At 35.9% G+C, this 24055-nt stretch overlaps 1 protein-coding gene across 1 annotated transcript in view; it reads left to right on the top strand.

Annotated features, from left to right (window-relative positions):
- The window catches only part of LOC145663760 (insulin-degrading enzyme-like), a 215878-nt gene that overhangs the window by 161214 nt on the left and 30609 nt on the right, over positions 1–24055 (top strand). Inside the window, exons 19-20 of the mRNA XM_081729848.1 lie at positions 5577–5786; positions 7731–7832. Coding sequence (XP_081585974.1) covers positions 5577–5786; positions 7731–7832 — 312 coding nt within the window. The remainder of the gene's footprint in view (positions 1–5576; positions 5787–7730; positions 7833–24055) is intronic.

The following is a 24055-nucleotide window of genomic DNA, read 5'->3' as shown; positions in this document are numbered from 1 at the left end:
GGACTTTTCTGGAAGAAAGACCCAAGTTCAATTATGACTCAATTCCACTTTGGTCATTTTTCCTTAAATTAGCAACTTGTTTATGCGATAACAAATGCTGGTTAATGATAAAACAAAAATGGTTATACCGTCACTGTGTCACTGTTATGGTGGGGTAAAGGACTAATACATATGCTGCAACAATATTTAATTTCCCTGTAACTTTTTACCAATTGCGCGTAAATCAAAATTAACGTCACCATTGTTCTTCTGATTAAATTTGCGCCTTAAATCATGTATCACATGACCCTATTCCTATTTTAAAAATTTAACCTTAATTCAAAATGGCGGATTTCAAGATGGCCGCCGTCAGGTATACCCTTACTATATGACTTTCCCCTAGTCCTAATATGTGCCCATATATTTGTTATTCGCCTTTTGTCGTTACAAGAGGTCTTACAGGGATTTACCTCCAACTGTATGAAGACTATTCTGTACTTCCATGTGATGTACTGGTAGCTGTATCTCCTAAACCCCTGGAGCTTCGCATCTACAACTTCACTGAAACACTGACCACATTTAGTACTACTTTCTCATATATGTCTCAGTCACCAACTCGATTCACCCAAACGTAAGGTTTACTTGTTAGATAAATATTCGAAGTGCTGGAACACGAAAACGGACTATAGCAATAAAGAAATTGAGAATAGAATAAAGTCTGGAGAGATGTGTAGGTGCTGCCATGGTCCATATGGGAGAGCAGTATTCAATCTTGGGAGCTATTAAGGTTTTATAAAAAGTTGCTAATATAAAACAGTGCGTAGTTCAGTGAATCGATAAAGAAGTCCCAACATGCGCATTGAAAAATGAAATGAAATCTTTAAGTTTTGCGTCCCACGTTTATACCGGTGATGATGAGAAATGAGTGAAATGAAGAAAGTGGGAGGAAACGGGAGTACTCCGAGAAAAACCGCGAGCACTGTGTTTTCCTCCACAAAATCCACACGGTGCGAGTTGGGATCGAACCAAGTACCCAAATCACCGGAGGTGAACGATCTACCACTAAGCCACCGCGCCTCCTACATCCGCATTGAATTCTTAAGTATTGAGGAGATGTGATCAGAGAATGCAAGTTTTGAATCAAAGATGACATAAAGATCATTATGAATAGCAGAATGTGTGATAGGGGAATCATTGATATGGTATGTGGAGGGAACAGGAGACTTTTTTTAAAGTAATAGTAATACCTTTTGTATTTTTCAAAGTATAATAGACCTTTTGCCAGCTTGCCTTGTAGCATCTGCTTCTGGCTGAAATGCATATTGGGTGATGTCATTCACATCCACAGCATCAGGGTGAAACACATTTCCAATTTCTATTCCAAAGTTGTGCAGAATTGCAGCAGCCACAACAAATTCCCACACTTGTTTTGTTTTATTTACAAAAAATATCGCATTATTTTAATGAGAATTTGGAAACGTTTCTTCGGAACACCGAATGTACACTCTATTACTGGTACTCCTAGCAATGTGGGCTCTATTGTAGCGCCCTTCAATTCCTGTGTGAGGTCGAAACTAGGGTTGGGCAAAACCGGTTTTTTTATAAAACGGGAAACCGGTTTATAGAAAATCCGAAAAACTGACATTTCGGTATTCTCCAAAAACCGGTTCGGTTTTTCATCGAAACCGGTTTCGGTTATCTTCAAAACCGATTCAGTTTTCACCGAAACTGGTTTTGGTGAAAAGTTTTGGAAAACACATAAAACTATTTCTGTGGAAACGCAATCGGTTTCCGGAGAACAACGAAACACTATTCTGGTCTGAAATAGAACAAATTTTGAAAAAAAAAACGGAAGCGATTTTGAAGAAAACCTAAACCGGATCCGGTAAAAAACCGAACCGGTTTTGGGACAAAACCACAAAACCGAAAATCGGTTTCGGTGAAAAAACGGTCTTTTGAAAATTTTCAAAAACCGGTTTCGGTTTTCCTAAAAACCCGAAACCGAAAAGCCTGTTTTTGAGCCCACCACTAGTAGAAACATAGAAGTCATAAGATGTTTGGAGAGAGCATATTTACCATCTTCAACAAGCAACCCATCCATCATATTGTCCATTTTCAAATTGTGCAGAAACTCTACTATTGTTCCAAATGCGTGCATCATTCGTGGAACCCGGCCAACGGCTTTCCACGGTGAAAATCTGCATATTGGCATCACAAATGATTTGTGAACTGATAGAAAAGAAATTCTTGTGATTTCTGTATAGTTTTGCTTGTGCTCCAGAAGGACGAAATATGAGTATATGTACACAATCTCTACACCTCTATGATATTTGGGAATCCACCAGTTCGATAGAATTCCCTTTTGTTCCTTGATGTATTTTCTTGGTTCTGTGGCATGAGCACACACAGTGACTTTAAGGTAATTGAACTCTCTATCACACTGTTAAAATCTCTTCCAGCAGTAGTACGAAAGATGTTGAGGTCCCTTGCTACGATTTGATAAGTACCAGTGCAAGAGATACGCAATTCACAAAGAAGTTTCAGCCTAGGAGACAAAGCACGCTTCCTATCAGAATTATGCTGCAGTTACGGGTCCAGAATACCAAGCAGCAACTGAAAAGATTGTTTACGAATTCCAAACCGCTCTTCGAAATCATTATCGCTATACATCGCAAATGGGTTTTTCTGTCCATTAAAGCCTTCATTCTTGGGATATCTACCTCTTCCTCCATCTCCGTATATTTTTCGTAGTCCAGATCAGGGGCGTCATTTGAGACTTCGCTTGGGGGGGGGGGGGCAAGAGCAGCACCGATATATGACTTTCACGTTTTGTACTAGTATATTAGTAGGCAATCTATTAAAGTATATATATTCCTCAAACTCTTGGAGGGGGCAATTGCCCCCTCCTGTCCCCCCTAAATGACGCCCCTGGTCCAGATAATCCATAGAATTTGATATTTAATACGCAGAAACGAAAGAACACAACTTACTCTCAAACTTTACTCCTACTACTGCTTAGGAGTAAATTTTGGTCTTATTTACTCCGTAAGTTACTAATGTAGTAACATACTTCTTGACTGTGCTCTCCACCAGTTATGAGAGGGGATGAAAAATTTCCCCATGTTATTTCAATGGGACTTTTTTCGGATCTATAATCTAAAGTTTTAGGTACTTAGAATTAAAATAAAAACTTGCAATTCGGTATGCTTGTACGTTTTCGTTAGCACTACCTAAGTAAATCAGTAAAAATAGAAAGTTCTGACTTTAGAGTGGTTTTATGAGGAAGTGAAAAATCTTTCCCATGTTATGTATATGGAACACCTTTTACACCTTCAAATTATTGAGCACTTCCTGTAGGGCTACAATGATTACATTTGGCGTGATTGTAGCTTTTCGGGACAAACCCACGAACAAATTGCCAAAAGTGATTATTTGTAATTTTAGGGGGTCTAAAGTGGAGATGAAGAATTTCCCCATGTTATTTAAATGGGCCTTTTTTGGACCTATAATCTCATGTTTTAGGTACTTAGAATTGAAATAAAAACTTGTAATTCGGTATGCTTGTACGTTTTCGTTAGCATTACCTAAGTGAATCATTAGAAATAAAAATTTCCGACCGTAGAGTGGTTTTATGGGGAACCGAAAAATCTTTCCCATGTTATTTATATGAGACGTCTTCTACACCCCAAAATGTTTAGGCACTTCTGGCAGGATTAGAACGATGAAATTTGGTATGATTGTAGCCTTCCAAGACTAACCAACAGGAAAATTGCCAAAAGTAAATATTTTTAATTTTTAGGGGTCTAAAGGGGTATGAAGAAATTCTCATGCTATTTAAATGGGCGTTTTCTTGGAATACATAATATTATCTTTTAGATAATTAAAACAAGAAAAAAGAAACGATAGAATTATGGGTACAAGAGGCACGAGACCGTAGGCCGAGCAAACGCGGGGGTCTGGGGGCGCAGCCCCCAGCTAACCCAAGGCTCCTATATACAGATGGTGATCAGAAAAATGGAAACACCTGAACGAAATTGCAACTTACCAGATTAATATGGTGTCGAGCCACCTTTCGCCTTCAGAACAGCCTTGATGCGACGTGGGATGGAGGCATAGAGGTCGTGAATGGTAGCAAGTGGAATTTTACACCATTCCTCGTGCAGGGCATCGGCCAGTTCTGTGAGAGAGGATGGAGGTGGAAATCCTCGCCGGAGTCGTGTTTCCAAGACGGACCACAGATGTTCAATTATGTTGAGATCTGGGGATTGGGCGGGCCAGGGGAGGTGTTGAACTTCATCCCGATGTTCCCCAAACCACGATGTGTGAATGGGTGCATTATCATTCTGGAAGATGGCGTCATTGTCCGGGAATAACATCCGGACCATAGGATGCAAGTGGTCTCCTAAAATTGCGACATAATCGTTGGCAGTGATTCGTTCGCTAACTGTGACCACAGAACCCGATGAAAACCATAATATTGCGGCCCACAGCATCACCGAGCCGCCGCCATGTTTCACAGTTGGGCGGAGAGACTGCAGATCATAAGCTTCTTTGGGCGTTCTCCACACATAAACACGGCCCGTGGTTGGGAATAGGGTGAAGGATGACTCATCCGACCATATCACACGTTTACAGTTCTCAACGGTCCAAGTTGCATGGTCGCGGTACCATTTGCGGCGTGCGAAAGCGTTATGGTCCCTGATGAGCGGTTTGGCCCGTGCAACACGACCCCGTAAGTTCATGTCATGCAATTCGCGGCGGACTGTGATTGTCGAAACAGGGTGGGGGAGGTGCTGATTGAGTTTCACCGTCACTTGCTCCGCAGTGGCACGACGGTTCTGCGTGACAATGCGCTTTAATACCCGGCGTGACCTGTCCCTCATGATTTTGTTCCGCTTCCCCGATGTGGTTTTCCCGTGTGTTGTGTAGGCCGTCATCACCTTCGACACTGTCCCACGCGACACACCTAACACAGTAGCCACTGCCGTCACACTCACTCCACATAACCGCTCACCAACAATTTGCCCTCTTTGAAAATCTGAGAGGTCTCCCATTTTGCACTACCTCCATCTGCTGCAGCCACTGGACACTGCTGTTTCACTACGCCTGACGTAGTATGGAGACCGACCTGACACACCACCACCAGCGGTCCGGCGCTGCGGGCGCCATGACACCACTGCCAACCCATATATCTGACATGTTGCCAACTACAGGTGTTTCCATTTTTCTGATCACCATCCGTATATATATACCTGGAATGCAAATATAATTTTCAGTATGTTTATACCTGAAGCTAATAATAATAATAATAAGGAAAGCGATTAATATTATAAATTTATTTATACTGAAACTTGTAACAATATTTGATTGTTCCACAATATAAAATGAAACTTTAACAATTAAGATTACTCTAAAACGATACCATAGCAGTTTTCTAAATTAGAGTAACTCGGATGATAAAGGCAGACAGTTCCCTCTAACACGTCTGCTTGAATTAAACATAACACCAACCAAAACCAAAAGTTTTATTTATTTAACATTAAAAAAATATATTTGTAAAAATATATATAGAGTGTATTATCTTTTTTCTTTTATAGCTTTACATAAAGGATATGACTGAAGAAGATTTCGAAACTCACAAAAAATCTTTAGAAGATAAAATATTGGAGAAGCTGGAAACTATGTCACAGGTGGCAAATCGATACTGGCGTGAGATTTATATTCAACAATATAATTTTAACAGGCAGAAAATTGATGTAGAATATTTGAGAACTTTGACAAAAGAAGATATTCTGCGCTTCTATGAGGTATGTTATATTTACAATAAAATAAGGTTCTGAAAGATGTAATGCCAGAACATTATAGAATTTATTTGTCAGCTTGACAATTTAGTCCATTGATTTAGGCGAATTTAGTAATTATTCTGCAGATCCAAGAAGAATTTGCAAGTTTTCCAAATTAACTTCTCTATTCTTAGAGAATCTGAATTAATATTATGTTTGAACATTTCCAAGGAAGAATCAGCGTTATTTTACTGTTATTTATATGTTGAAAAATTGAAGATTTTTCATGATTATTTACAAAGTATTTTTTTGTTTGTTTGTTTGTTTTCAGTCTGTATATTATTTGTTGTTTATATAATGTATCTGTCCAGCACGATAGTGGATTTTCCAGTGATTCCTTAAAACACTCATCAGGTTTCTTTGTGCTAAATTAAAGAGATAATTTTGTATCGTGTTAAGTATGAAATTATCATCTATACGAATAATTCAAGAAGTCTTTAAGTGTTCCGTTCTTCTCACTATTACTCACTCTCAGTGATCATGTGTACAGGTACACTCATGTCCAAAATGATTGTCGCATATCTATAACTGTCTTCTTGTAAAAATATAATTTGATAATGATTTTGCAAGGTACTTTTAATACTGATATTATGTGTATAATCGGGAAATGTATATTTGTGGCAAATTTCGTAAGAAATGAATTATAAATACGAAAATTAGAATGAGTAAAACAAAATGTTGCTAAATGGACAAGAAAGATTTATTTTCGTTTTATTGTTCTTATTTACTTCTCTTTTGACATGAAATTTGCCACATACATGCCTTTGCCGATTATACACATACTAACATTATAAGAAATACCGGGCGAATTCGTTATCAAATTATATTCCTACAACAACATATTTATAGACATGTGACAATAATTTTGGACATGAGTGTACATTTGACGTAACCAGGTGTATCTTATAACAAAGTTATTTCTTAACGACAACGCTGTCTTTCAACTTGACAATAAGCCAATAGAAGCTGCTATAGCTATTCAGTCACGACCCGCTCGGGAGAGTAATACTCCCGGAAGTACGTTTTTCCACGCGCTACTCTAGACAGCTGTTTTACGCGCTATCCTAGCCAGTTATTTTAAGTTGGTCACAAAATTTATATCATGAAGTACAAGGGGAACAAAACAACCCTATATCATGGAGTACAAGGGCATAAGTACTACTACTACTTATCTGCATAAAAATAAATAAATCACTTTTTTAAGTATTATTTTCATATTATTTTAATTTAATAAGTGTTATAAAAATGTAAAAAAATCTTTTCTCGGGCGGGGTTTGAACTCGCGCCAAAAGAGAATTTTATTACTAGCATATAGCTCTAGCCCATTCGACCACTGAGGCCGACAACAGCAAGCGTTTGTTATCTGCTATTTAAATGCAACGTGGCAAGAAGTGAATAACGCCAACCAATCAGAACTATGTTTCTCGTTTCTACTTCCGGGAGCATTACTCCCCCGAGCTAGTCCTATTCAGTCGTGCTTTCAGGAAGAACTTCAACACTGCTTGGCTCTCTCAATCTCTGACTTGAACATTATTGAACACCTATGGTCAATTTAAGATTAGCGGCGTCTATCATCTCTGACTCAATTGAGTGGTTTACTGCATGAATAATGGTCTGCAATTCTCTAGAAATGATTCATAAGTTATATACCTCCATTCCGCTTCGAATGCAAGTTGCGTTGCAGGCTAAATGAGGTTCTACGCTGTATTAATAAATAAGTAATATTACATTAAGATGTTTTCATTATTTTGGTAATATATCTATTTCTAACTATAAGATCCGTCTCTAACAATATGGCACTAATTAATTTTGTTGGTGAAAAAAATTACAGTTTTAACTTGATATGCTTCGTTATCTTGTCGAATCTAATTTAAATATTATTATATATTTTTTTCCTGCTTATTTTAGAAATACATCAAGTTTGGTGCTCCTAAACGAAGCAAGCTGGCAGTTTACGTGTTACCGACGAAAGCTATAGATGCAGAGTGTGACATAAAGTACGACAAATTGGTAAGAAATTAGTTACCCATTCAATTTTTCAATTTCTTATAATTAAAATTGCGAATAAGAGTTCGCCTTGTTCGTGATTAGTTAAAACAATGAAATTTTGAATTAATTTAGTCGTAGGATATTAAAATATGTCTACTTCGCTTACTTCTGTTTTACGCTAAAGCTTATAACTAACAGAAGGGCTACGACCAAGGTCTAGCTTATTTAAATAAGTAACCATTATACAGAGTGAGCATAAAATCTTGCCCTGATTACAAAAATTTATTACAGAAGAACCGTTTGACATAATAATGTAATTACTGGTCATTTACATAGGTTAGTATTATAATTTTTTTTAAAAGACCACTTACGTTAGACCACTTCGTGTGCCCCCTTGATAGCTCGGAGAATGTCTAAGCGGTATTTCAGTTCCCGACTGGTGTTTTGTAACATGTCTTCTGTAACAGTACCCACAACTGCTTGTATCCTAGCCTTCAGTTCCTCGACGTCAGCAACAGGTGTGGCATAAAAGTCCAGTGGATTAATGTCTGTGGCGGGGAAAGCGTGATACCACAGCACTCATTGCGCTTTCTCCTGCTTCGATGCCATTTCGCCAACTAACCCGCGCGCGCCAAGTAACGTACTGCGTCACTCTTGGGTAGCACTAGTGCCATCTATTGGTCTTAAAAAACTTGTAATACTAATCTATGTAACGGACCAGAATTTATAATATTCTGTCCAACGGTTATTCCGTAATAAATTTTTATAATCAGGGCAGGACTTTATGCTCACGGTGTATAATAACAATAATAAATAGTAATTGCATTAATAATAAATGACTAAATCCTATAGTAGCTCAATATGTTATACAGTGGCGGAGTTTCAACTTGGGCTCAACGAATGCTGGGTTCTTTGAAGGTATATTTCAATAAATTATTAGACTTCCAAGTCTCATAGAACAGGCATGTCCATCTGTCCGTCTGTCTGTCTTTCAACAGATATAAAACCAAAAAAGGTCAGAAATATCGAGAAACGCTTTTCCTGATAGGTTATAGGGTCCCAAGGACAGGTTCTATCTCCGTCTTTTTCTTTGTATTGCACCCGAAAATGGTATGAATGTTTTGTTTTCAAATTTGACCGTCACTATGCAAAAATGGTAAGAGAGAGTGAGAAACGCTTTTATGAAATTGGATTTAACTATTTCTTGAAGTGGATTCTAAAGTATAATTTATCTTTATTCTTTTTCTTCTGTTGAAACCAGATTATTATTATTATTGTTATTATTATTATTATTATTATTATTATTATTATTATTATTATTATTATTATTATTATTATTATTATTATTATTATTATTATTATTATTAAGTAATCTGCATTTTGGCAGGTCCTGGGACTAAAGTTTTTTTTTTTTTTAATTTTAGATTTAGGCCTAAAATGTTTCTTCCACGATTTTCGATCCTCTGCATCCTCTTGTAATTCCCAATATTTTCTTCTATTTTTCAAATCATCGATCATTTCTGTTCTTCTTCCTATTGCTCGCTTTCCTTCCATCTTTCCTTCTATGGTGGTATGAAGGAAACGGTTTTTTCGCAAGATGTGTACAATCCAATTAGCCTTCCTACGAAGGATGCTGGCTAGAAGTGTCCTCTTCTCTCCTATCCGTTTTAAAACATCTTCGTTTGTTGCTCTCTCTGTCCATTTTATCTTCTCTATCTTAATCCTACACTACATCTCGAAGCTCTCTACATATTTCTTCTCTAACTTCCGTAATGTCCAAGTCTCTGAACCATACAGTCCAATACTCCATATATAGCACTTGACCAACTTCTTCCTAAGTCCAATATTGAGCTTGCTAGTTAAGAGTGATCTTTACTTGTTGAATGCTTCTTTTGCTATGGCAATTCTGGACCTGATCTCTTTGGTACAGTAGACGTCTTTTGTCAAAATACTTCCCAGATTCTTGAAATTATGGACCTCTTCAGATTCTCTTTCTTCTACTCTGACCCGTAAGGACGCGTTTCCTCGGGATATTCTCATGACTTTCGACTTTTCGATGTTGATTTCCGTTACATATAGTCGTAACTATTTTGTCACTCATCTATAGTCCTTCTTCGGTTCTAGCTATAATGACTGTACCATCTGCATACCTGATCTTGTTAATGATCTGCCCTCCAATCTTGAAATCTCCAATTCCCATTAATGCTTCCTTCATTAAACATTCACTGTAAATGTTGAATAATTGTGGCCATATACTACACTTTTGTCTGACTCTCCTTCCGATCTCCACACTACTGGTTTCTCCTTCATTCAAACACAACTTCACTCGTTGTCCTATGTACAAGTTTCGAATGGGTCGTCGCAGGGCTCGATCCGGAGGCCCGGGGCTAGAAAAAATGTGAGGCCCCCTGCTGACTTCACCTAATACATTTCTGTGAAAGTACAGTAGGAAAGTTAAGGGAATATGATTCATATTTTTGGTCATAATAGTTTTATTTTATGATGACGATTAAGAGTGTAGGCCCCTTTCCACCTGGAGGCCTGGGGCTATAGCCCCTAGCCCCTCCCTTAATCCGGCCCTGAGTAGTCGGTCTCTCCAGTTGACTCCGATTTCTTTAAGTACTTTCAAAAGTTTCGTCCAAGTGACCCGGTCGAAAGCTTTTTGCCAGTAGATGAAGTATAAACAGAGCTCTTCCTTTACATCAAGAACTCGTTCTGATATAATTCTCATCAACCCAATAGCATCTCTGGTGCCTTTTCCTTTCCGGAATCCAAATTGATCTTTCTCCAACATCTCTTCTATCTCACTTTCCAGCCGCATGTTCAGTATGCGTGCAATAATCTTTCCAGTGTGGGAAATAAGGCTAATGGTTCTGTGTTCGCTGCACTTCTTTGGTTTCTTTTTCTTAGGCAATGCAATCATTGTAACATCAAGAAAATCCTTTGACCATTCTCCACTCAAGTAGATCTTGTTAATAAGGGAAGTCAGTACTTTCATTGCATTGTTTCCTAATACCTTGAACAAATCTACTGGTATGTCGTCGTCTCCAGTGGCCTTTCTCCTTCGCATGTCCTTGATTGCTTGTATCACTTCACTTTTCAATATACTGGGTCCTTTCTCTTCATCATCTACCTCTTCCTCTGCTTCGACCGCAATATCTTTGGGGAGATTCTTCTGATCATACAGATCTTTTATGTATTTCTTCCAAATTTTAAGGATTCCTTGATGGTCAGTGACCACAGGACCTTGTTGATCTTCTATTCCAAACGTTCGTATACTTTTCTTAGCTTTCCATCCTAATTCTTGTGCTTTCTGATACATGAGATCATATCTGCCGTGCCCTTGAAGTTTCATTATTTCTTCACATATCTGATCCATGAACTTTCCTTTGGCTTTGCCCGTCTCTCTTCTCAATTCATTATTCAGCCTTCTGTATTCACTGATGTACTGTTTTTGCCCTTCTGCGTTCCTCCATCTTCTTAATAATCGCTTCAGTTATCCATGGTTTTCTCGGTGCTTTTCCATCCTGCCAATGTTATTGTGGAATGTGTCTAGTAGAATTTGTTTTACTTTTTCCCAACTATTTTCTACATTGCCGACCATATCGCCCATTGCACAGAATTTTTCTTCAATCTCTTCTTTTCCGTCGCTGTCGATATTTCTTAGTCGCTCTAAGTTCCATTTCCGATTTCTCCTTCCATTTTTCTTGATCGACTTTAACCATGTTTGCACTTTCGCCGCTAGGAAATTATGATCCGAATCAATGTCTGCTCCTGGTAGTTTCTTTACGTCTCGTACACTATTCCTGAAACGTTGCTTCACAAGAATGTAATCTATTTAGTAGCGTTTCTTATCTCCTGGACTCTTCCACGTGTACAACTTGTTTTTTCTTTTCTTAAACCACGAGCTCGTCACCACCAGATCATGTTGCCTGCAGAAATCGATAAGCATTTGACCCCGTTCGTTTCTTCTACCTAGTCCAAATGGTCCCACTGTCTTATTCGCAGCTCCTTCTCCTACTACGCTGCTGAAGTCTCCCATTATTATGGCGTTGACCTTACCCCTTCCTTCCTGATGCAAGATGTCACTAATCTCATCATACAATACTTCTACTTCATTGTCATCATGGTCGGTTGTTGGCATATACCGGTAATGGTATTATCACAATATCCATTGGTTTTGCACTTAGTTTCGCAAACATCAATCGGTCACTGCAGCATTCCACTTTGGTTACACTTCTTGCTACTTCGTTCTTCGTTTCTATCGCGACACCATTCTCGGCCTTAATGCCACCCGACGGTTACAATATTGAATCCACGGTTTTTGATATGGATTCTGCGTCCGAAGAATAGATATAAAACTTTGGCCTTATTACTCTACTGAAAGCAGAAGATGTACAACTTTACTTCTTCTAATTTCAATGTTAATCCATAGAGCGACAAAGATAATCGATAACAAGAAACGGCTTTTCGATATAGACTCAACGTCCCAAGGATTATGTCTATGTTGTTATTTTCCTATTGAAACCGGAAGCGGTAGAAATTTAGCACTGGTTTAAATATTAACCCTTTGCGATCTTTTTATGACATGTTTCTCGAGTTTGTCCGAACCACGTGAATTAATTTGCCAAACTACAGCGTTTCGTATATAATGATAGTTTTTCAAAGCTATTGCATTAATTCCATCTATTAGAACAGGGATGAAAATCGTGATTTAAATAAAGATTGCACACTGTATGTATTAATTTAAAAAATCAAGCAATTAATACACGAAATTGGAAGAAAAAGCATGTCGAGCGTGAGTGGACATGCCTAGTATGGACAAAATTAAATATCGAGTCTCACTCGACAAAAGAACCGCAAAATATTAATCACATAAATAAAAATTGTAAGAGGTAGGGAAAGCTTTTCAACAGTGAATTTGAGAGTAGAGTATATCTTCATCCTTGTTCCTGTATTGAAACTGAAAGTAATAAGTATCACTACTGACTATAATATTTGATCCTTGTTGTGTATAAGTTACTGTCGTTTCACAATGTTAAATTAAACTATCTTGTTTAAATTTTGATATAATTGACAAGATATGAGGCCATAGCTCTTCGTGGCCTCTGCTTCTAGAGAGTTTGTAATAAGCCACAAGAAGCTTTAAGAAACATAGCTTGCTGTAAAATAGATTTAAAAAAAAACATTTTGATATATGGATGGTAATGACATAAGCCACTGTTTACGTTTCACACAAGTTGTAACAAAATATCAAAGATTTTAGATCGCCGTTTTCATTCTACAGTTGATCTACCATCTTTTTTAAGTTTTGTTTGGACTATACTCTTGTAAGGTAGTAGTAGGTTTCCTGGTCTTAACTTTACAAAACATAACTTACCTGAAATTCTTTTTTGAATAAAGTAAAACTTCTAAGTCAATTACTCAGGCAATTGTCCATAGTTAACTGTATGTGGATCTTCTCCACAAATCCTCTCCTACTGAGAGATTCTGGGGGACAGTAGTTCCACCATTAATTTTAATTAACACGATCTTTAAAGTGTAGAAGCCATTGTATTGGTTTGTGAACCATACCTTGTTCTAGTTTTAATAAGTAATCAGTTTGATCGAATAGAGACGCGTTTAATTAAGCCTTCTTCAACTGTAGATCATAATGACATTTGAATATTGAACACACGGAAGAAGTTGCAGTGATGTACTCGGTAAGACATCTACCTACCAACCGGGATTGTTTAAAAAATAGAATAAGAACCAAGAACCAAATGTTATTTGGTTTAAACAGTTTCTTTGTGTTTTATTAAAAACTTGTTTTGAAATATATTATTTATATTAGAATATTAAACATAGTTATTCCACATAAAAGAATTGTAGACACAGTCGTATATCATTGTATTGTGTTTTCTTTTGTTTCTTTATTTTCACTATGCTTTTTTGTATTGTTATTTAAAAACTAAACTAAGTGCTAATTAATATTCGTAACTTTAAGAACAGAAAAGGCAGGAAATCAACACTCCATATGCACATAATACTACACAAGTAAGTAGGTTTTGTAAAAAAATAAAATAACACATATTTTCATTTTAAATTTCCTATACATGAATTGCTGAATTTTATATTTTCTACCCTGAAAACTCTTGTCAAATTGGGTTATGAGACACAACATTAAAAATAGAATTGTTTAATTTACTTATGTAATAGGAATTAATATATGTCAAATAAAATTTTCTCTAATAATGATTGTTTGAAGCCACGTAAGGAGCAAGGTAGTAAATACTTTATTATAATACATCAAAGAATACTGATAGTCATTGATACTAATAGAAACTATAAACTATAATTGTTATATTTTACTTCACCGTTTCAACTACCACTTGCAAACTACTAGTAACTTCCTTGTTCTAAAAAAATAGTACTTTACGTCAACTAATTAGTCAACTGTATATGCCATTCGTGCAATTACCTGTTAACTTTTTTGCTTCTTGTTGAAAACTTTAAATAAATAAAAGTACCAGCTTAGCTGCCTTTTAGGTTCCAAAATGGTTTCATAGCGATGAGTAAACAAAAGCAAACTAGGGGAAAACTTTTAACGCCTGCTGTAGACGTTTGTGCAGTTAGTAACTGTTCAATATGGGAAAATAAATAATGAGTGTTGGAAAAATAAATAATGAATATGATAAATAAAACTGGTTTGAAAGCAGTTTTAGCGCACTTTCAGTTTTCAAGCATTTTATATACAAAAAATACGTAAGACATTTTGTAGAGATTACTATGCTAAGTTATCATAGTGCAAAAGCATATATAAGCTTTATTTTTGATTCTCGATATCACGATGACCTAAATATAAACTATCTAGGAAAGGAACTCTAGCACAATTTCCCTTTGAACAATATTTTTATATAAAAATTTCGCTATTTAAAAAGAATATGAGGCGTTGGATGGCAAAGTGGCGGAACTCATTTAAAAAAAAATGAGATTAAGTTATTTCCGTGAACTTGGAACCATAATCTGTTGGATGGTAAAGTAGCGTATCTCAGAGTTAAAAGACCAGGGCATAGACCAAAAGATGGCAGCACAGAGAACCGATTTTGTCCGATTTTTATATATCGATTCTAATAAAAGTCTCAACATTTCACTATATCATAAAACTAAGTTATGTCACTTCGTCATCCAACGCCTCATACAGTTAATTAGAATGTTTGGAAGAAACCATCAATGATATTTAAATAAGATACAATACAACATATATCTAGTGAAACACAATTTTAATATATTGTTTGGTGAAAGCCGCCACAACCAAAGCAACAGTCTCTTAGCACCATCCAATATATTGTGCCCTCCTATTTAAAAAAAAAAGAAATTTTATCATTATAGATCCATTTTCGTTTCCTGTATTTCAGTTTGCTGTGTCATTAGCGAATTCAAGATGTAGAATTTTTAACAATATTATCAAAATATTTCTCATACATTCTAAGTTTTTCAATTTTTCCCTTATTGTTTTTGCAAGTTTCTAACATTTTCTTATTCCTTTGTTTTTAATTATTATTGAGATATTTCTTCATAAAACTCTTCATTGTTAGATGCGTTGGTAATGGATTCAAGAAATATCCTCTTATTGGAGTTACTCATATTAAGCGTAGTGTTTATTATCCGCATTGCTTATAAACAAGCTTCTTCCATCATTCCACACATACAAAGAAGTAAAATGACTAAAGGGAAAATACAAGCATGCAGTTACTATATATGCTGATCTTTAATACATTTTACAACACGGACACACAGTATAATGCAGCAGAAAGAGAGAGACTAGTCTTTCTTGCTCTCACATACACAAAACCACATATAACGACGCTCCATATGATGTGTTTTTCGTTTTAACGAATTTCGTTTCAAGACCATCAGACACGCATAATTTCCTATGGTTCCAATGCATAAGGAACTCATTATCATACCAAACAATTACGTCATAGATATTTTCTTTTCTTTTTCCTCTTGCACATTTCCTTATGATATACGTATGTAATCTCTCTTGCATATTGAAGTTGTACTCCCATACGCAAAAAAAAAAAAAAAAAAAAAAAAATTGCGCGTATACTGTAACTCAAGATTTTTCGCATTTATTCAATTTTCCTTACGTTTATGGGTAAAATTCAGTTATTAGTATGTGGAGATAATAGAAAGCAATCCATCTGAGATATTTCCAAAAAATATAATAAAATAATAAAAAATATAAGCAAAAAACAAAATTATGCTCGGTTTTGTGTATACTGGCAACGATGATTTCTACGGATTTTTTCAGTAGCAGATCACAATTGCGGAGGGAATTCAGTAGGGAAATCGAGGAGTTGAATCAAGGAACTGGATAGTGGACTAAAATGTTGCATTTATTGGTTAAAACCTAGTGTGTAGATTGCCTGCCAAATATAAATTAGCTTCTGTAACTAAGATGTCGTACGAAAATATAGAATTAAACAGAAAAACTCTTATCTTAAGGTTCGAAGCGATACGGACCATGGTTATGAAGATTATTTCTTTTTAAAAAAAGAGCCAACACAACGTAGCCTCCGTGGTTAGGTGGATAGAGTGGCGGAGTCGTAGTTACACCACATCGAATCCCATCCCATCCTTTTTTTTTTTTTTTACAAAACATTATAGGAAGTGTATAATTTTGATGTTAATAAGAACCGAAACAATGTAACAAGGAAATAATTTATTGGTAGTATCCTTTAATCGACGTATTCATTCAGTATTAGAATACGTGTACTATAGGAAGCAGTTATTGTTTTCAGTTTATAGTCTTGTATGTTACTTCCCGTTCTTGAACAGCAGACAACTCACTTCGGGTTTGTGTGTCAGGAAGACGCGACCTTGAAAGTCTGTCCAGTCTTACCCCTTGTTACATCGACCTGATGTTAAATGATCGTTATGTGTGTGTGTGTGTGTGTGTGTGTGCTTGTTTTTTGCTTTTTAGAGTATTGACTTTCTCTCTCTTTTTTTTCATATCCACAAGTGCAAGAATGCTTTTGTTGAACGTAACTAAATTATACAGATCTATGTATACGGAACACGAATATTTCCAAATATAGAATGAATATAAACGATAATCATACCATATTTCTACATTTATAGTAGCGTGAAAAACTGATATTAAAATGATATAACAAACAGGCATAAGCTTTTTTTCTAGCATGGCAACACATTAAACGTAACTCATTAAATTTTGGGAATTACAAATTATCACCTTACGTGTCGTTGTATTCCTATTCTTTTTCACGTTCAAGCGATGAAAGAAGAAATTGTAGTAATAGTGATAAAAATCGAATTCGAGATTTCAATGAATTCAAGTTTCACGCCCCCACATATCGAAAAAGTGATTTTGATGTCTGTCCATCTGTTCGTTTGTTGGTTCGTCACGCTTTTACATGCATTCAAATAGAGGCCATACTGTTCGACGTATCTGGACCTAAGTCTAGACATGAAGTTTTTATAACACTTTATCGTTTCGAATTCTATATTCTCCGACACCTAAAAATAAGGGTAGTTTACTGAAGGATGAAAATTTAAAATAATTAAATTGTTTCAAAAATAGCTGTAAAGATTTTGCTTATTTTTTTTACAAATATAGTTTGAATCATTGCTCTGAAAAAAATACATAAGGTGTAATTTACTGTATGGGATGCGTTTTTTCGAGCAATTTTCTCAATTACATTTCATAAATAATTGTATCATTAATAACCTAACAATATGACACAACTCGTTCGTCCTGTAAACATTCAGAAGAGGTAGTTTACTCTTCTCCGACGATTTTCCCATTAACGCCTGACGCAATTTTGTTCATGTTTCATAAATGAATGTCACATAAATAACCTAACGATACGGCATAATTCCATCATCCTAAAAAGCTAGAAGTGGTATATTACTTTTCGGGGCAATTTTTACCCTACGATTTTGTCGAGAATGACTGGCAATTTAGTTCGTATTTCATAAATAGCCTAACTCGTTTGTCCTGAAAAGATACACAAGGGATATTTTATTCTTGGGGATGACTTTTTTGACGATTTCTCAGAAAGTACTCAGACGCTTTTGCTCATAGTTCCCATACAATTATGTCCTTAATAATTCTAATATATGGCATAAGTTATTTCTAACAGAAATATGACCAATGGGTACTTTACTTTTGGACATAAGTTGCTTCGAACAAAGTTTTCCAAAAACACATTATTTTATTCGCATTTCCCAAATAAATGTTTCAGTAATAGCTGCAGCCTAACACGAGTCAGTTTAAGAAATTCGACCGAGAAAATTCAGTGCGTTTCATCCGTACCCATTCTTAAATATATTTTTAAATATTACACCTAATCACAATTTTCCTAACAAAATCGAAACTTCTATTTAAATGTGCCTTGTTGTTGCCAATTGGTTCAAGTCCATTGGTTCTGGATTGGATTCCCGGTGAGAGCTAGTTTATTTTTATCCAACGTTAAGGTATAGGTAATAAGTAGGTGCAAAGAGAAAAGTGTTGAAAGAAGCCTAACCAACCTAATAAATAATACAAAGAAATAATACAATATTACGAAATTATAGAAGAAACGTTGTTAATATTAGATATTTGCGTGTGAGATTGTCCAACCGATGACTGTCAACTCCAAAGGTAAGAAAGTAAAACATCCAATACCAGGTTAATCAGTGGTCTCTAGGTAAAGCTATCCTACTAGGAAGTGACTGAGATACCAAAAAATGTTGTAATCGCTGGGAGACATGTTAGGAGAATACATTGGGTGAGAGACTTTAATTCATGAATAGTCTGTACCTTCGTTGGTGTATTGAAGTGCGTAGGTGGTGTGTGTTTAGCACATCGGGTTCCTTTGTTGTTAGTCCCAGCTTTCTAGACCGGATGCAGTTATTCCCGGTAGAAAATACAATATATATATATATATATATATATATATATATATATATATATATATATATATATACATTTCTATTACTATTAAAGTAAATAATTACACTCATTCCCTCAATGTGATACTTGTTTGTTTAATTGTATACAGAGAGCTGATCCGTGGAAGAATCGTTCATAATAATAAATAAAATAAACTCGACAAATATTCTTGTAAATAATAGGTAAAAGTTTGCGTCACACTGTTCATTTTGCTGGGCACGCCAGTGTGCCACGTTATCCGGTTGTGGCACACTGGAATATAGGGTATGGCTTTCTAATTTTTCCCAATTATTTTAACTGCTTCAATTGAAATGAATTTATAATAATAAGAGAGTGAATTTAGTCTTCTTACCCTTCGATATAGAAATAACGTCCGCTAGAATCGTATATATAAAAAATAATAATACTCAGAATTTTATAGAGTAGTTTGTTTTATTCGAAATGACATACTTCCTGCAACTGTTTGGGTTGGAATTATTTGAAATCAAATCTTTAAGTTTTACGACCCACGGCTATACCGGCTAGGCTAAAGGACACGGTGATGATGAGAAATGAATGCAATGGTGGAATGAAAAAAGTGGGAGAAAACGGGAGAACCCCGAGAAATCCCACGCACATGGTGTTTCTCCACCACAAAATTCACTTGGTGCGAGCTGGGGTCGAACTAAGGATCCCATGCACCAAAGGTGAACGCTTTATCACTGAGCCACCGCGGCCCCTCTGAAATTATTTATACGAGAGAGTGACTACTTTTATGGAAACTTGATATCGAACACATTTGTTTAAAAATACCAGCTTTTTGGGAAATATTGCTTAATATTCAGGAAAACGTAAGTCAATAATAATAATAATAATAATAATAATAATAATAATAATAATAATAATAATAATAATAATAATAATAATAATAATAATAATAATAATAATATTATCTTAAATTAAAAACTCTCTGGACCTAGTGCATTGGCACAATTCCACGAATTAAAAAGAATGTGTTTACTTATCATATAAGTGTAGAAGGACTTAATCCCTGTTGCTTTCAATATAAAAATAAAGTGTCCAACTGTCAAATGATATGCTACATAAAATGCTCTATACAACATAATGTAGTATAGAGTCATCATTCCAGGTTGTCTAAAGAACACTTTCGTTTTAGCAAGAAAGGAAGAAAATAGAAAATACTGAGTTTTCACCTAGTAGAAAGTTTGCAGATTTAAGAGGACTTCATACCTCCACAAAAACGCGCAGAACAGACCTTCCGTTTTGAACATTTTTCTCAGTACGACTAAAGATAGAACTATGGAGTCTTTTTTATATTCTTCACAAAACATGTCGGCACAAATCCTTCAGAACAAAAATTTAAAAATTTTCATCCTTAATGAGTAAATTTGGTATAAAAATGGGGAATAAACGTCATTTTCACATGCAATTATCTCCAGAACCCCACATGCTAATAAAAATCCGTTTTGAAGGAATTGTGCACTGATCTTTGCACTTGACACTCGCACTATAACTTGTAAAGTCAGTTTTGATATATCGATACTGTACGTGGAAAACGAAACCCTTGTAACAGCGTAAAGTTTCTCTGCACTGTAGCGACATCTTGTGCTTAAGGGGATGTCTACCCACTTGCAAGTGTTTCAGGATCCCTATAAGATAACACGTAGATATTTCTATGTGAATATTTAACAAGATATTGCACTTACCGTCTCAAAATTTTCCATGATATTTTCCAACAGCAATACCTATATGTTCATGGTTTCTGTTTTTGATTTAATGCCCCAGATCAATTTAGATTAATTATAATGTATACTTCCGTTTACACTTGGCAACGTAGAGGATAGAATTTCTCCAGGAATTGAGAGCTCTCTGCTGAACCTCTAGCCCTAATAGTCTTCGCGTCACGTGGTAGTGATTTATGAGCGCTTCTGGCTAAAAACAAATGTTGTCTCTGTTTCTTTTTTTTTCTTTTTTTTTTTTTTGTCAAAAACTTGTTTTGGGCAGCTTTGTCCTCAGTTTTGTCCACTGCCTCTATCGAGATAGCAGTTATACAATGGAGATCGTTTGCAGATCTCATAGCAGATAATGTAACATTCTTTGAAGAAACTCGAAGACTGACATACGAACCGCGTGACAATTTGGGTAGGGAATCTGGAGCGTTGCAATTTTGTGTTCTGAAGTCCGCCTTATCACACAAGACGAAATGACCATAAACAAGTAACTTGTGAAGGAAGAAGGAAAATGTTCTTAGTAATTGTATCCAATTGTTTCCACATTTTTCACCTTTCCCCCCGAAAGATCCCTTCGAAAAGGGAAAGAGGGGAGGGTGATTTTGTGACCCTTGAGTTTTAGAATAGTCTTGAAACGAACTGCAAAGTGCACTTACTGGAAATTCTACTGTCGTTGTGCTATAATATCTGTGTTGCAAGAAGTGTGACAAAATGAAGGAATCAAAGAGGAAAAGAATTTGGTACTCTCTCCTTCCAAAAAAGAAGTCTCGCCAAGCTAATTCATATGTGTGGTCGATTTCAGAGTATGGAGTTCAGAGACTGGATAGTTAATATTTACCATTCAGGATTACCTTACAACCAATTAAATTCCATTTTCACCTAGCTTGGGCTGGGTTTGGGCAACTCCCTCTTGTGCAGTCGCCTGGACCCAGATCAGGCTCGTATTTATGGACATGTGTCTATTTCCGGATCACTTCGGAATTGATCCTTCGTTAATAACCATTCAAGTTCATTACTATATTTCCTGAATTATCCAGTAATCCTTTCTCCTCCAATCCTTTATCTTTTTTCATTCTTTCTCTTTTTCTTTTCTTCTCTGCCTCCCTCTGCTACTCTTCTTTCTCACTCTTCTTTTTCCTAACACTAACAAAACTGAAAAACGGTGTCGTGACGGGGAGTAGTCGCTATCAGCACGGTCAATCAGTTGTTTCGATAGTTTTTTTTTCTTCTTCGGGAGTCGGATATGGAATGATTAACTCGAAAATGAACATATACAGAAAGAATAATAATAATAAAATTTATTCATGATTTCAATTATCAGATAGGAGAGTATTGTATTTCTTCCTTACTTCGGGCGACTCCTCCTTCCACCCACGAATAAAATTACCCGTATACATGACAATAGGAAGGTATTTCGTTGAAAAATATGCTTTTTGTAGGATCATTTTAATTTCAGGCATATAGTCATTCTACTCCTTTTCATAATGTAATTAATATAGATGTATGCACAGTATAAATGTAATGTGTTAGAGATGTAATAAACTATTTCGTTGATAATTGTTTTTGGTAGAATCATTTGAATTTCAAGCATAACGTCATACTAAGGGGTTCCATAGTCTTGTGGTTAGAACTTTTGACTCCTGTTCGCGTGATTCTAGGTTCGATTCCCTACTAGAATACTCAAATCATTGGCGTTTGCTCATCTTTGTGAGGCAAGCTGGGGAGCCACGTGATTAAAAGACGTGACAGTCTATAGAATTAATATAAATGTATACACAGTACAAATGTTGTTTGACAGTAGTAAGGTATTTCGTTGATATGTATATACTATTTCTAGGATGTATACATTTCTTTGTATACGACTTTTATAATGTATAATGTATTCTTATAATCAAGAACGAAATTTTAAAATTCTTCTTATTATTATTATTGTTATTATTATTAAGTATTCTGCCTTTTGGCCGGTCCTGGGATTGATGAGATTTTTTTCGTTTCTTCTTTCAGTTTGGACCTTGAAATATTTCTTCCATGTTTCTCGATTTTCAGCTTCTTCTTAATAATAAGTAATTATTAATGCTTAACAATAATTAGGCATAACAATGTTAGAAAACTGAAATATTTTAACAGAGCAGTTGATTTCCACGAATGTCTAATAACAAATTTTACCACCCAAGTGAGATTTATACCACTTGACACTATGGTTCGGAACTCATGACTATCATATTTGTGTTACAAGGTTATTTTTTAAAGACAGCTGTTTATTAGTCTAAAATCTAAACTCAGCAATACAGCCCATAGGGGCCTGGACATGCCAGCTGGTAAACATTCACAACCTAGAAGATCGTGATCAGTGCAATGACATCAAACAATCCTTTCGTCTTTCTTGGCCAGAGATCGCTACCACTTTATTCGGATAGTTCTCCATTTCTTTCACGATGTTGACTCAACTTCGGAAGTTGTGAGCTTACACTGGCAATTGAATCCTATTCTACGTACAATGGAGACACAATATAACGAGATTCAGCTAAGGAAAACTCCTAAATAGTCATTAGTAGGAAAAGAAGCTGAGTACTATTCAGGAATGAATTGTTGATCATCTCTTAGGGGGAGGATATTTTCGAGAAAATGTACGCATGGAAAATAATAATAATAATAATAATAATAATAATAATAATAATAATAATAATAATAATAATAACACAGCTACACAAAAAGAATAAAAGTTCTGTGCACCAGACCCCAGGGTATGGATTCAAAATATTTTGGTACCCAGAATCCAAATTTCGAAACCCCAGGACGATTGACCGTGATATTTTTTTTTAAATGGGCGATAAACATAAGCAAACGTAAAACAGCACTTACGTTCTTCGCCCATAAAACAAAGTTGACACGGTCAAATTGTCCTGGAGTTTCGAAATTTGGGTTCTGGGTACCAAAATACATCGAATCAATACCCTGGGGTCCAGTGCACAGAACTTTTATTTATTTTGTGTGGTTGTGTAATAATAATAATACTGTATAAGGAAAAGGAATGAAGACGTACTAAAGGAAGCTAATGAAGGACGACAGATCATGAAGATAATAGGAAAAAAAAAAGAAACAGCATGCTTGGACATCTTATTCGGCACTCCGATTGGATCACCATGTTGATAGGGGAAAAGGCAGGAAAAAAAAAACAGGAAGTGGAAGATCAAGGGTAGAAAAATCTATAAGTTTTACGTCCCACAGTTATGCCTGGTAGGTTAAAGGAGCTAGTGATGTTGTGAAAAGAAGGAAATGCTGGAATGCAGAAAGTGGAAGGAAACGGGAGAACCCCGAGAAAACCCCCACACATGGTGTTTGTCCTCCACAAAGTTCACTTGGTGCGAGCTGAGATCGAACTAAGGACGCCATGCATTAGAGGTGAACGCTCTACCACTGACCCACCGCGGCCCGATCAGGGATAGATGCTGTTACGAAGAAGAGACCTTATCAAATTATAAAACAGCTCTCCCAGGGGGAGAGAAAAGTTTTAAAATTTCCTTCTTGCGCATCAACCTATGATTGAAGTGAGAAAGATTATTATTATTATTATT

This window comes from Thermobia domestica, chromosome 11 (genome assembly GCF_964235325.1).
Source record: "Thermobia domestica chromosome 11, izTheDome1.hap1.1, whole genome shotgun sequence".
Classification (NCBI taxonomy): domain Eukaryota; kingdom Metazoa; phylum Arthropoda; class Insecta; order Zygentoma; family Lepismatidae; genus Thermobia; species Thermobia domestica.
This window is presented reverse-complemented; position numbering and strand designations above follow the sequence as displayed.